The 13,737-nt window shown below is 40.5% G+C and overlaps 1 protein-coding gene across 1 annotated transcript in view; it reads left to right on the forward strand.

Annotated features, from left to right (window-relative positions):
* The first annotated feature begins 4,110 nt into the window (after positions 1-4,110).
* ADGRV1 (adhesion G protein-coupled receptor V1) overlaps positions 4,111-13,737 on the forward strand; it is a 566,629-nt gene continuing 557,002 nt past the window's right edge. The window contains exon 1 of the mRNA XM_069590116.1: positions 4,111-4,316. Coding sequence (XP_069446217.1) covers positions 4,295-4,316 — 22 coding nt within the window. The 5' untranslated portion in view covers positions 4,111-4,294. The remainder of the gene's footprint in view (positions 4,317-13,737) is intronic.

The following is a 13,737-nucleotide window of genomic DNA, read 5'->3' on the forward strand; positions in this document are numbered from 1 at the left end:
CGATCTCTGAGTGGGGAAGATCCCCTGGAGGACGGCACAGCAACCCACTCCAGTATTCTTGCCTGGAGAATCCCCATGCACAGAGGAGCCTGGCTGGCTACAGTCCATAAGATCGCAGAGTCAGACTGAAGCGACTTAGCATGCAGGCAAAGCCTTTAACCATCCTAACAATACAATGAAACTGTGGGTTGAATATATATTTCAGTAAGATATTTTAAAAAATCAAGAAGCTACAAGAGGTCTGAAATAATTTAGGAGCTGTAAATCCATGGGGTGTATTAATAGAGTAGACGCATGTTTATAATAGTTAATGTAAGAAAATATTTTTCTAATATTGTTTTCTGTTTCACATTATCAGCACAACTGATTCATTATTTTGATTCTAATTTCTCTTCAAGTTTGTTTCTCTATTGCAGGATATAGTGAGCAAGTCTATGTTTACTCTGTTAATAACGCCTCATTTATTTATAGCTTCTAGACCCAGCTCCACCTTTGTAGTTGAGCCTCACAGGGAAACTGTTCAATCCTCTTGATCATTTAGGTCGCTCTTTTTACCACCTGTTCTTAAGTTCTGAAGTGCCTCATTTGCATTCCCACATGGTCTCTCTAGCAGAACACTTTTGCCTGAATAACTTTTGGCTTTGATGCCATTTGTTGACCATTGCTGCTTTGAGATGATAAACTTCACAACAGTTCATAATAATGCTAAATTAGTTCTCCAGGATAGCAGTTTGGAGCTCAAAGAAATATTCTAGTTATTCCTATTTCTGTGCCCTTCCTTAGGAAGGGTACCTCAGTTCAATTCAGTTCAGTCACTCAGTTGTGTCCAACTCTTTGGCTTCCCTGTCCATCACCAACTCCCAGAGCTTGCTCAAACTCCTATCCATCCAGTCGGTAATGCCAACCAACTATCTCATCCCCTGTCATCCCCTTCTCCTCCTGCCTTCAATCTTTCCTAGCATCACAGTCTTTTCCAAGGAGTCAGTTCTTGCTTCAAGTGGCCAAAGTACTGGAGTTTCAGCTTCAGTATCAGTCCTTCCAGTGAACACCCAGGACTCATCTCCTTTAGGATGAACTGGTTGGATCTCCTTTCAGTCCAAGGGACTCTCAAGAGTCTTCTCCAACACCACAGTTCAAAAGCATCCGTTCTTCGGCGCTCAGCTTTTTTTATAGTTCAACTCTCACATCCATACATGACTACTGGAAAAATCATAGCTTTGACTTGACAGACCTTTGTGGGCAAAGTAATGTCTCTGCTTTTTGATATGCTGTTTGGATTGGTCATAGCTTTTCTTTCAAGGAGCAAGCGTCTTTTAATTTCATGGCTGCAATCACCATCTGCAGAGATTTTGGAGCCCCCTCCAAAAAGTCTCACTGTTTCCATTGTTTCCCCATCTATTTGCCATGAAGTTATGGGACTGGATGCCATGATATTAGTTTTTGAATGTTGAGATTTAATCCAACTTTTTCACTCTCCTCTTTTACTTTCATCAAGAGGCTCTTCAGTTCTTGGCTTTCTGCCATAAAGATGGTGTCCTCTGCATTTCTGAAGTTATTGATATTTCTCCCGGCAATCTTGATTCCAGCTTGTGCTTCATCCAGCCCAGCATTTCACATGATGTACTCTGCATGTAAGTTAAATAAGCAGGGTGACAATATACAGCCTTGATGTACTCCTTTCCCAATTTGGAACCAGTCTATTGTTCCATGTCTGGTTCTAACTTGGTTCTTGACCTGCATATGGATTTCTCAGAAGGCAGGCAGGTGGTCTGGTATTCCCATCTCTTGAAGAATTTTCCACAGTCTGTGTGATCCACACAGTCAAAGGCTTTAGTGTAGTCAATGAGGCATTAGTAGATGTTTTTCTGGAATTCTCTTGCTTTTTTGATGATCCAACGAATGTTGGCATTTTAATCTCTGGTTTATCTGCCTTTTCTGAATCCAGCTTGAACATCTGGAAGTTCACAGTTCACGTACTGTTGAAGCCTGGCTTGGAGAATTTTGAGCATTACTTTGCTAGCTCCTAATACCTGGAATAACAGGTAAATTTGGCCTTGGAGTATGAAATGAAGCAGGGCAAAGGTAACAGAGTTTTACCAAGAGAACCCACTGGTTACAGCGAACATCCTCTTCCAACAACACGAGAAGACTATACACATGGACATCACCAGATGGTCAATACTGAAATCAGATTGATTATATTACTTGCAGCCAAAGATGGAGAAACTCTATATAGTCAGCAAAAACAAGACTGGGAGCTGACTGCAGCTCAGATAATGAACTCCTTATTGCCAAATTCAGACTTAAATTGAAGAAAGTAGGGAAAACCACTATACCATTCAGGTATGATCTAAATCAAATCCCTTATGATTAAACAGTGGAAGTGACAAATAGGTTCAAGGGATTAGATCTGATAGACCCAGTGCCTGAAGAACTATGGACAGAGGTTCGTGACATTGTACAGGAGGCAGTGATCAAGACCATCTCCAGAAAAAGAAATGTAAAAAGGCAAAATGGTTTTCTGAGGAGGCCTTACAAATAGCTGTAAAAAGAAGAGAAGCTAAAGGCAGAGGAGAAAAGGAAAGACATACCCATTTTAATGCAGAATTCTGAAGAGGAGGACAGAGACAGAAGAAAGCCTTCCTCAGTGATCAATGCAAAGAAACAGAGGAAAACAATAGAATGGGAAAGACTAGGGATCTCTTCAAGAAAATTAGAGATACCAAGGGAACATTTCATGCAAAGATGGGCACAATAAAGGACAGAAATGATATGGAACTTACAGAAGCAGAAGATATTAATGAGGAGGAAAGAATACACAGAAGAACTATACAAAAAAAGATCTTCATGACCCAGATAATAAGAATGGTTTGATCTCTCACCTAGAGCCAGACATTCTGGAATGCAAAGTCAAATGGGCCTTAGGAAGCATCACTACGAACAAAGCTAGGGGAGGTGATGGAATTCCAGTTGAGCTATTTCAAATTCTAAAAGGTGATGCTGTTAAGGTGCTGCACTCAATATGCCAGCAAGTTTGGAAAACTCAGCAGTGGCCACAGGACTGGAAAAGGTCAGTTTTCACTCCAATCCCCAAAAAAGGTAATGCCAAAGACTGTTCAAACTACCACACAATTGCAGTCATCTCATTTGCTAGGAAGGGTACCTACATGCTGCATACTTGGAAATAGGAACCCTAGGATCTAGTCCTAAGTATGCCTTTAACTAAGCCACTTAATCAGCTAGTATTTTAACTTTTTTAGACCATAAAATCTGCGGTGAGGTGGTGTTAGACAGGTGATTGCTAATTTCAATCTCCCTCCTGGTTTCAAATTTCTATAATTCTAATAATCCTTCATGTGCTGTATAAATCTCTGATGCAGATGGTGAGTTGCACATTGCTGATGAGATGGTTTGATCTTGCAGGCTGAACAAATAATTGCCAGCTTTTGTTGAGGGTTTACCAAGTGCCAGGTGTAAAGAGTTGTACCTCACACAATCTCATTCATCTAATCCTTCCCACAGCCTTCTTAGGTAAGAATTAATAATCCTATTTTATAAACAAGGAGGCAGATAAGTTACTCAGATGTTGACCTCAGTTTGTGCTTAGAAGTGTTATGTGGGAGTAGATTCCTCATTTCTAACATTTCTCCAATTCACACGCAAATTCTCCAGAGGTTAACATCTCAAGGAGCGCTTCAACGTTAAAAGCCATGTCCTTTTAGGAACGAAATAAGACTCAGTACATGAGTTTTCTCTGCGGAAAGAAAACCAGCAATTGCGCACAGTGTTGTACGCAGGGCACAGTGCCCTGCTGCCTAGGTGTGCGTGATTCTTGTGCCCAAGGGGACAAACTAGCAAGTTGAGGACCATAAAGCACGGTTCGCTCCCGAGGTCCGAGATGCGCTGCAGCTGCAGGATGAGCGCGTTGCTGCTCGCCGGCAGGTCAGCTCGGGCGTCTAGCTGCTGGAAGAGTCCATTAGGGACGGCCAAGGCAGGGTGTTTCGGTCGCCGGAGGGCCGGACCTGGCGGCCCGCTGCGCAGACGAGGGCGAACCTCCTTGGGCGGCCACCCCCGCTCCGCTGGTCAGGTGAGCGCAGCCCGGGGAGCCGCGTGTCCGATTGGAGCAGCTGGAGGAGGCCGAGGGGAGGGTGAGCGGGGGAGGATGGAGCCACCTTCCTGATGCGACCGCGGGAGAAAGACTTGGCAGCCCCGGGCTAAGTGTGCGGACGCGAGCGGGAGGCGGAGCGAGGATCGGGCGAAGGGAGGCTCGGCGGGGACCTCAGGGCGCGCGCGGATGTCGGTGTCCCCGGGCCCAGGTAGGCGGTGCCTCTGCGGGGTGGTCCTGCGAGCCTCTGGGTGGCCGCGGGAGCGCCGCAGCATCCCGGCCGTGCGGGGTGGGTCGCCCGCACCTGTTGCTGGTGGTGTGGGGGGCGAGCGAGCCATGCGCTGCGGCTCATCCAGGCATGCAGCCCGCGGCCACACCGCCTGGAACAGCGGCAGGGCACCCGGCGGGGTAGCTGCCGTGGCTTTCCCCCATCCGCCCCTGCCGAAGCCGCCTAATCTCACGGAAGATGAGAAGCAAGCGAGCGGAGGGAAATAAAAGTTTTCTTCTCTTTCTGCCTGTTTGAAACTTGAATTCTGGCTTGAGTTTTAGACAGTCTGCTTGAAAAACAACTGATCTCTAGATCTGTCTTTAAGGCGCGCATTAGATAATAATGAATAACGGGAAGGTTGAGATAAATGAAAGCGTCTTTTGGTTCCAAAACCGCTACAGTCGAAGAACTTTCAGGGAACTGATTTCAGGAAAGTAGGAATTAGCCTGGAACTGTAGAATAATGTGTATTAAAAACGTATCCATTTTTAATGTTTTAAATTATTTCAAAATTGATTTTTTTTCCTTGAAACCAAAACTTAAGAAATTATGGCAGTTTTTATCAAGCGGAAAAGCTGATTTTAAGGTGCCGTGTTTACTTATTCTGAGTAACTTTTCTTTTAAACCATCTTTTCATGTTTCACAGAATCCACAGCCTTTAAAAATGTGTGTAGTGTGTTTATATGTTAGCTGTACACTGTTTTAGAGATTACTGATATCAGATCTTAAGGATGCATAATTACTGACAATTAGAATAAAGCTCAAAAATGTACTTTAATACATTCAACATTAAATGCAAATACTTGCTGAAGTTATTACCTTATATTACTAAAGTTCTTTTTCCTCCTGTATGTGTCATTTATCAAAAGAGCCAGATAGAACCATAAAAAAATATAAAAGGAAAAAAAGATGTTCTGTGTCTAGTAATGATACAAATGAACTCCAGCAATCTGTTTTTTTGGGGGTTATTTCCTAGTCTGTAGGGAAGTGCCAAATACACCTTGAACTGTGTTGCAGTAAAACATTTGAAATGTGTGTGTTTAGATACACCATGCTGGCTCTGCCATTAATATAGTGACTTTGGACATTCATTCACCCTTCTGTGCCTTAGTTTCTTCATTTATAAAGTAAAGGGATTGGACTAGGTGCTTGAAAAGACTTAATTCAGCTAGAAATGAAATATCTCAAGGTTATAACTTTTAAAAAAAGGAGTTCAGTTCAGTTCAGTCGCTCAGTCATGTCTGACTCTTTGTGACCCCATGAATCGCAGCACGCCAGGCCTTCCTGTCCATCACCAACTCCCAGGGTTCACTCAGCCAAAATGTATACACTGGAAATAAGTATGACCCAAACTGGTCCATGTTCCTGTTTCCATGAGTGACAATAGCAGTTGCCCAGTATTGAATGCTTGCTATCTAATGAATTCTGAGAAGCCCTTTATATAGATTATTTAACACTCACAACAAGATGTAAATTAAATAGTATTACCCAGTTTACCGATAATGCCAGTAATTGTAGACTAGATAATGTAAATAACTGTAGACTAGAATGTAAGTCCGTAATGGAGGTGAAGGTAAATTATGAAACACATGGAGTTTTAGTATCAGCAGATATAGAAATGATGAATTAGCTACACCTTTATTATATTTTAATAACTGTTATAGTTTGTGTTGTATATATGCTTAACAAATATTGAGTGCTAATTATATTCATTGTCAGAAAATGATAACATAAGGTATATTTGGAACACAAATACTTTTGTAATAATCATGGATAGAAATGATATTAGGAAGGCTAGGGTTGCACAAAAGTATTTCAGATATCTTTCTAGTTGGAGGTATCGTTGGCCTTGGTACATGCAAAGAAAAAGTGTTCGCAGAGGAATCAGCTGTGACTAAACCCTTTTGTACATATTCCCATGATAAGTGATAATAGTATGCCACATTTTTAAAAGTCCACTATATACCAGCTTTGTATTTACTTGGCAAATATTATTTGATTTGCAGATGTAGATGTAGATGAAGCAGAAAGATCTATGCTCTGGAAAGGTCCACAAAGAAAACACATTTTAACTCAGATTAGGTGTGTGATCCTTTATTGCTCAGAAATTCATAGGCTGTGAACATAGCATTGAAATCCTCAAGCACTGGGAGGAGGCTTGCAGCCAAACTAGACTAATCCCTTTTATTTTATATTTGGGGAAACTGGAACTTTCTAAGTTAAGAGACTCACTTAAAGTCACATATTCTGTTTTCCCATTTATGACTTTAGATCTGTACATTCCCAGAAACAAATAAGTGAGACGCATGTTAACAGATGAACTTGGCCATCAAGTGTTTAGTTTATTGCCTCTCAACCAAATGCTGCCTCATGCCCTTTTTAATATTGCTGACCTACTGTTATTGAAAATTTCAAGGTTGCCCCAATTAGGACACAATATCTTTGAGGACAGTGACTCTATTTTGTATTTTTCTAGTATCTGTAGGATTTAGCAAAGTGTTATATTGAGTAAATGGCTTTGCTACCTGTTTACCTGTGACAAGGGTCCACAGTTTGGATCTCGTTTTGATGCACTAGACCCAGGGTTTGCACAGTGAAATCACTATACCATCACCACTTTGGCTTTGTGTACAGAGCAACTAGACAATTGATACATGCTCAGAAAGTATATTAAGCTGCTTGGATGATGATTATTTAATTTTACTATCAAATGTGAATAATATGTTACCATGGAGATGGATGGGCATTTCCCTGATTTCGTGGGGAAAAAAAAATCGTATAGCTAAGTATTACACAGTTGAGTGTACACATCTCTCTAACTTGCAGATAACTTTTTTTTCCAGTTGTAAAGTTAATACAAATTCCTGTAGAAAATTCAAACGGTACAGAAAAAAATAAAAGAAAAATCACCAGGAACTCCACTGTCCAAAGGTTTTGGTGACCATCCAGTCAGAGAGATGTCTTCCTTCTATTAACTCCCACCTAATCAGGGTGAGAGCTGAATTATTTATTTAAACCATTGATGGTTTAAAGCTCTATTTAGTCTTAGTACTCTCTCACTCAGCTGTTCTATAAACAAAGATGTTTGCTGAGAAATGAAGATAAGCATGCTGCTAATAAACTGGACTCTTGCCCTCTCATGCAGAACGAAGTAGTACAGAAAATTGATTTTGCCACATAATGCATGTCTGTTTTTTTCCCTTCAGCGGGCAGGACAGAAGGCATCTTTGAATGTATGGAGGATTCTCTGATGTGTTGGGATGTCCGGCCACACAGGAAGCCAGAGCAACAGAGCTCTGTGGTCCTGATAAGAGGTGTGGCAGAGGAGAGGAGGGTGGAACTGGGACACAGGAGGCTGTGGTGATACAAAGGCTGTGTTTTCTGATTCCACTGTGACACACTATACACTTTAAAATGTTCCACACCAAGTCCCTCCCACAGCTGTTGGGCAGGTGGTCACGGGGCCCTTTCGGGTGCAGTCAGGCGTAAGTCTGCCTGTCCTTCTGAGTAGGGGCAGGATGCTGAAAGGGCAATTTCTCATTCATTTATTCAGGATTCTGAAAACTCAGAATGGAGTGCCTTTCATCTAAAGGAGTCAGACGGACTGTTTAGTGGTCCGTCCATGAGATTTGAACTAATACAAAGTTATTAGTTATAAAGGAAGGCTGGGGCTTCTATTTGAGAGCGACAATGCCAGCTCTCTCTCTATGCATTTGAATGTCTTTACATTGTAAATGTTAGTTTTAAAGATTAATTGATTATTTGCATTTCATAAATTTATGTGTCATTTAAAATTCCTTCTCCCTGGACATGTTTTCTTGATTCGTACTATGTATTTGGGAGTAGCATTCTTTCATGCTTTACTTTATTAGGGGCTTAACATGGCTTAAGTCCAACCATCTGTTCTAGTCTTGGCACATCAGCACATTAGTGGTGGTGGTAGGGGCTAAATAAAATTCCCACAATTTAAAGGTTAGGGAAAGAGCTACCTTTATGAATAGATTTCAAACGATTCTCGGCAAGACAATAGTGCAGAAGTGGAGTAAAAATGCATTTCATTCTCTGAAGCACAAGGTCCCCTGTCTGTCTTTAGTTTTGCTGAAAGGCAATTAGCATTTCAGCTAGCCAATTTGCTTACATGCAACGAAGTACTTGGGTTTATAATTTGCTGCTTTCTGTCTGAAGCTGTTGAGTCCAGCTCTTATGTAATCCTCTCCCAAGTAGCCTTCTCTCCAGCATAGTTATTGTTGCTGGTCTTAAATAACTAATCAACAGAGAGTTTTCCTTGCCTTCAACTGTAGGGTGCCATAGGGCATGGAAAATGAAATGCCAAGCTAATAAGGGGATGATTGCAATTATTAAATAGTCATTATTGAAATGGGGCATAGGTTGAAAGATGCTGAATAGCTTCAAATCAAATGCAACTTCAAAAAGGCATTGTGTGGTACTCTTAATAGTTTATTTCTGCATGTAGTATGTGCAATAAACAAAGGGTATATATTAATATGTTGGAATTAATTGAGGAAGGTGATGACTCAAAATTAACAAAGAAGAAGCAATTCTTAATTATTTATATTGACTTTGCTCTTTTCTGCAAGAAAGAATTCTGTAGGGAGTATGTTTAAAGAGAAAATATTTTATTTCTTAAGTGTTACAGCAAATAAACAAGTGCTCTGAGGCATATTGTGGAAATAATTCAAGGGTTTGTAATTTGAATGCTAGTTGGAAATAAGATTTTGTAAGCTTCTTTAGTCATGAATTCTGATTATTAGGGTGCTTTTAGTATATTTCATGCATATACTGATATCCCTCTGAAAGAGCCACTGTATATTATGATAATCCTTTTGTTAGGATAATTGGAATAATATTATCCTTTAATCCATGTCATGGGGCAGTAATTCAATTTAGCTCATCTTTTAATACAATCCTGTTTTTGCAAAGTTATACTTATGTAATTATTTGAAAGTAAAATAATACACTTCTCATTTTTCAAAGAATGTTTAACTGAAAGAAGGCATGTATTAGATACAAGCCTTGTAAGTGATCATTATAATTGAGAACATATATGAAAGGACTGCATGATCTTTATATTTCCAGTCTGTGATATAAAGAAAAAGCCCTATCTGCAGCTATAAATAGAGTGGTTTGTATATTGTTCAACTGCATTCACCAGTGTTGATGAGTAGGAATGAATCAAAGGCTTACCTGTCCTCTGGCAGACTAGTCAACTCAGGATGGAAAGTGTCCTGGAAACAGGGGGACTTGATCTGCGCTTTAAAGAGTGGTAAAGGAGGGGGAGTGGTGAGAGGTAGAGAGAAAGGCCTGGGGAATGTCTTGGATCAAAGGTGGACAGGTAAGAATGATCCGGCTGTCTTGTCCCAGATACACATTAGCTCAACTTGTTGACAGAAGAGAAAAAGATGACTGTGGTGGTATGAATTTTTTTTTTAAATTGAGATATAATTCACTTACCAAAAAAAAAAAAAATTGACCTTTCAAAGTAGACAATTCAGTGTCACTTAGTGTATTTACAAATTTGTGCCGCTGTTACCACTGTCATTCCAGAACATTTTCATCACCTCAAAAAGAAATCCTGTTCCCATTCACCATCACTTCCTGTTCTCTCCCCACTCTCAAGTCTTTGGCAACCAATCTACTTTCTGTCCCTATAGACGTGCCTCTTTTAGACATGCTACATACATGGAGTCATCCAGTACATGGCCTTTTGTGTCTGCCTTCTGTCACTTACCTGATATTTGCAAGGTTTGTCACGTGGTAATGTGTTTGTACACGTAAAGTACTTTGTTCCTTTTTATGGCTGAATAATAATTCCATTCTGTGAATTTATACTACTTTTGTTTATCCATTCATCAATTGATGGACATTTAGATTGTTTCTAATTTTTAACTATTACGGACAAGTTTGTGTACAAGTTTTTGTGTGAATAAATGCTTTCAGTTCTCCTGGTTAGGAGTGGAATTGCTGGGTCAATAGAGAGGTGAATAAAATAGCCAGGATACATTTAGAAGAACTTTATCCCTTCTATACATTCTGTTCAGCTCAGTATCGCCATATAAGGCCGATGATTCAGGTGTGACCTGAAGTTTTATCACTTACAACTCTACTTGCATAGATCTCTGCCAATTGTGTGTGTGCTAAGTCGTTCCAGTTGTTTCTGACTTTTTGCAATGCTATGAACTGTAGCCCACTAGGCTCCTCTGTCCATGGGGATTCTTCAGGTAAGAATACTAGAGTGGGTTGCCCTCCCCTCCTCCTATGAACTGTAGCCCACTAGGCTCCTGTGTCTATGGGGATTCTCCAGGCAAGGATACTAGAGTGGGTTGCCCTCCCCTCCTTCAGGGGATCTTCCCAACTTAGGGACTGACACGTCTCTTATGTCTCCTGCATTGGCAGGTGGGGTCCTTACCACTAGTGCCACCTAGGAAGCCCAGATCTTTGCCAATTATAATTCATTTAATACAACCAACCTGTGATAAAACAAAAGAACAGTTTGCAACCAATGACTTCTCCCTCACTAGCGGCTGTAGGTTTTCTTAAGATGGGAAGTATGGTAATGGCTGGCATAATGCTTGACCTTTCTAGGATATGCAAAAATAAAAGATGTGATTGTATATTACATGATGCACCCTGAATTCAGTTTTCTGATGACTTCTGTCCTTTTGGTAGGCACTCATCTAAATGATATGGTTGAATTGACAAAATGAGATAAATTTATTTTTTCTTCTAAGGTAAATTACAGAGCTTTAAAATGTTATTTTGTTAAGGAGGGCAGTTCATAGATTATTTGATTGAAAGTCGGGCTTTAAGTAAAAGACATGTTCAGTTCACTAATGTATAGTTTGTCAGATATCACTAATTCTGTGGTGTATGTTTGTATGTGTCCATTTGTGTATTTATCTGAAACCTTAAGTAATTTCCTGAAAGGGTCTGATGTACTTTATGAAATAAACTGACATTGGAACGAATTTGTCTAATTTTGGATGAGGCAAAATATTTTAAGCTCTTTTGAAAAAACCTGATATATTTGCTCAGGGCCTTATGATTTGGGCTCCTCTTGTGGCTCAGCTGGTAAAGCATCCACTTGCAATATGGGAGACCTGGGTTTGATCCCTGGGTTGGGAAGATCCTCTGGAGAAGGGAAAGGCTACCCACTCCAGTATTCTGGCCTGGAGAATCCCATGGACTGTATAGTCTATGGAGTCACAAAGAGTCAGACACGACTGAGCGACTTTCACTTTATGATTTGGAGCATATGTTCACATAAATTAATTCATGTAATCTAAATAACCACTTCATTGTTAGAACCACTTTGACCTTCTGATGGCAATATATTCATGCATTTTTAAATTTTAATTATTTATTTTAAAATTAAATTTATTAATGTAGAGTTGATTTACAGTGTTGTGGTAGTTTCTGTTGTACCCTGCATTTTTCACAAGTTGGAATTTTCAGCTGAGGCACCAAAAAAGTTGTATATCAAATGTCAAAGTGAGTTGCGAGAAATTATCAGGACTGAGTTTCAAAGAAGATAACAGGAACTAATTGGATAATTTTAAAATTTCTTCATATAAAGTAAAAGTTAAGTCCGAGAGAGGCTTTTCTGGGGAGAATTTATATTGGAAATCCGTGGAAGTGCTGTGACTATCCCGTCTTGTGTGTATCTGTGTGTATGTGTGTTAGTTGCTCAGTTGTGTCTGACTCTTTGCAACCCATGGGTTGTAGCCTGCCAGACTTCTCTGTCCGTGGGATTCTCCGGGCAGGAATACTGGAGTGGGTTGCCATTCCTTTCTCCAGGGGATTTTCCCAATTTAGGGATCAAACCTGGGTCTCCTACATTGCAGGCAGATTCTTTACCATCTGAGTTTGTGCCTCTTCTTGAATGTGGTGGGAAGGGCTTCAGCTCTGCTTGGAGAGTCTGATTTGTGGTTGAGGACAGAAGCAAAAATGTTACCAAGAGAACTCAGCACGATGGAGGGATGTGTCTGGTGCTGCTGTGCATCAGCTCCCAAGCAGCGAAGGGAAGTGAGCCCCAAGAGCCAGCTATAGCACTCACAGTAGGGATGTTAGCTGAAGTCATTTTCAAAGAATCTTGCCTAAGAGGACAGCTTGTGGAAGGCCCTGCTTGCGGTAAAAGAAGAGTTAGTGTTAAATTAATTAGAGCTTTGATTGTTAATGTGAGTTTGCCATTAAATAGGTTTTACTATGAAAGCTTTCAAACATGTACATAAATAGAATAGTAAAATGAACCCCTTTATACCTACTGCTCAGAATTGACAGTTTTCAAGATTTTCTGTGTTTGTTTCATGTATCAACATATCAGAGAAGGAAGCTGTAAAAATACGGTTATTTTCTTACATAATCACAATTCTGTTATCTTACCTAACAAAATGTATGGATGTGAGAGTTGGACTGTGAAGAAGACTGAGCGCCAAAGAATTGATGCTTTTGAACTGTGATGTTGGAGAAGACTCTTGAGAGTCCCTTGGATTGCAAGGAGATCCAACCAGTCCATCCTGAAGGAAATCAACCCTGGGATTTCTTTGGAAGGAATGATGCTAAAGCTGAAGCTCCAGTACTTTGGCCACCTCATGTGAAGAGTTGACTCATTGGAAAAGACTCTGATGCTGGGAGGGATTGGGGGCAGGAGGAGAAGGGGACGACAGCAGATGAGATGGCTGGATGGCATCACGGACTCAATGGACGTGAGTCTGAGTGAACTCCGGGAGTTGGTGAGGGACAGGGAGGCCTGGCGTGCTGTGGTTCATGAGGTCGCAAAGAGTCGGACACGACTGAGCGACTGAACTGAACTGAACCTAACAAAATTAACAATAATCCCATAGTCTCGTTCACTAGTGAGTTCATTTTCAAATTTCCTTTATTGTCTTAAATATGTCTTTTTAGAGTTTGATTCTTCTAATTAGGATGTAAATAATTCTTAGCTGGTCCTTCTGACAGAATGTCAAAGTCGTTTTGAATCTCCCTTTTCCCCCATACCTTTGATGTACTGAAGAAATTTGGTAATTTATCACCTGGTGTATCTGTGTTCTGCATTTGTTTCTTTCTTTTTGGAATACTTAATGAGTTTCTTTACCCTCTGTTTTATTTTTTTGCCTAGTAAACTGGGAGTTAGCTGTCAAGCCTCCATTGGATTCAGGTGCTGTCTTTTGGACAATACAGGTAGTGCTGTAAACTTTATATGGTATTTATATGGACATGTCTGGTTCTCTGTCTTTAGTGACACTAGGCGTCAGCAGTGGACTTGAATTTAAATCAACAGTCAAAAAGCCCAGTCTCTACATTCAAAAGTTTCCCGTTAACATCCCACCCCCAGTTTTACTGAGATA

This window comes from Ovis canadensis, chromosome 5, assembly GCF_042477335.2.
Source record: "Ovis canadensis isolate MfBH-ARS-UI-01 breed Bighorn chromosome 5, ARS-UI_OviCan_v2, whole genome shotgun sequence".
Classification (NCBI taxonomy): domain Eukaryota; kingdom Metazoa; phylum Chordata; class Mammalia; order Artiodactyla; family Bovidae; genus Ovis; species Ovis canadensis.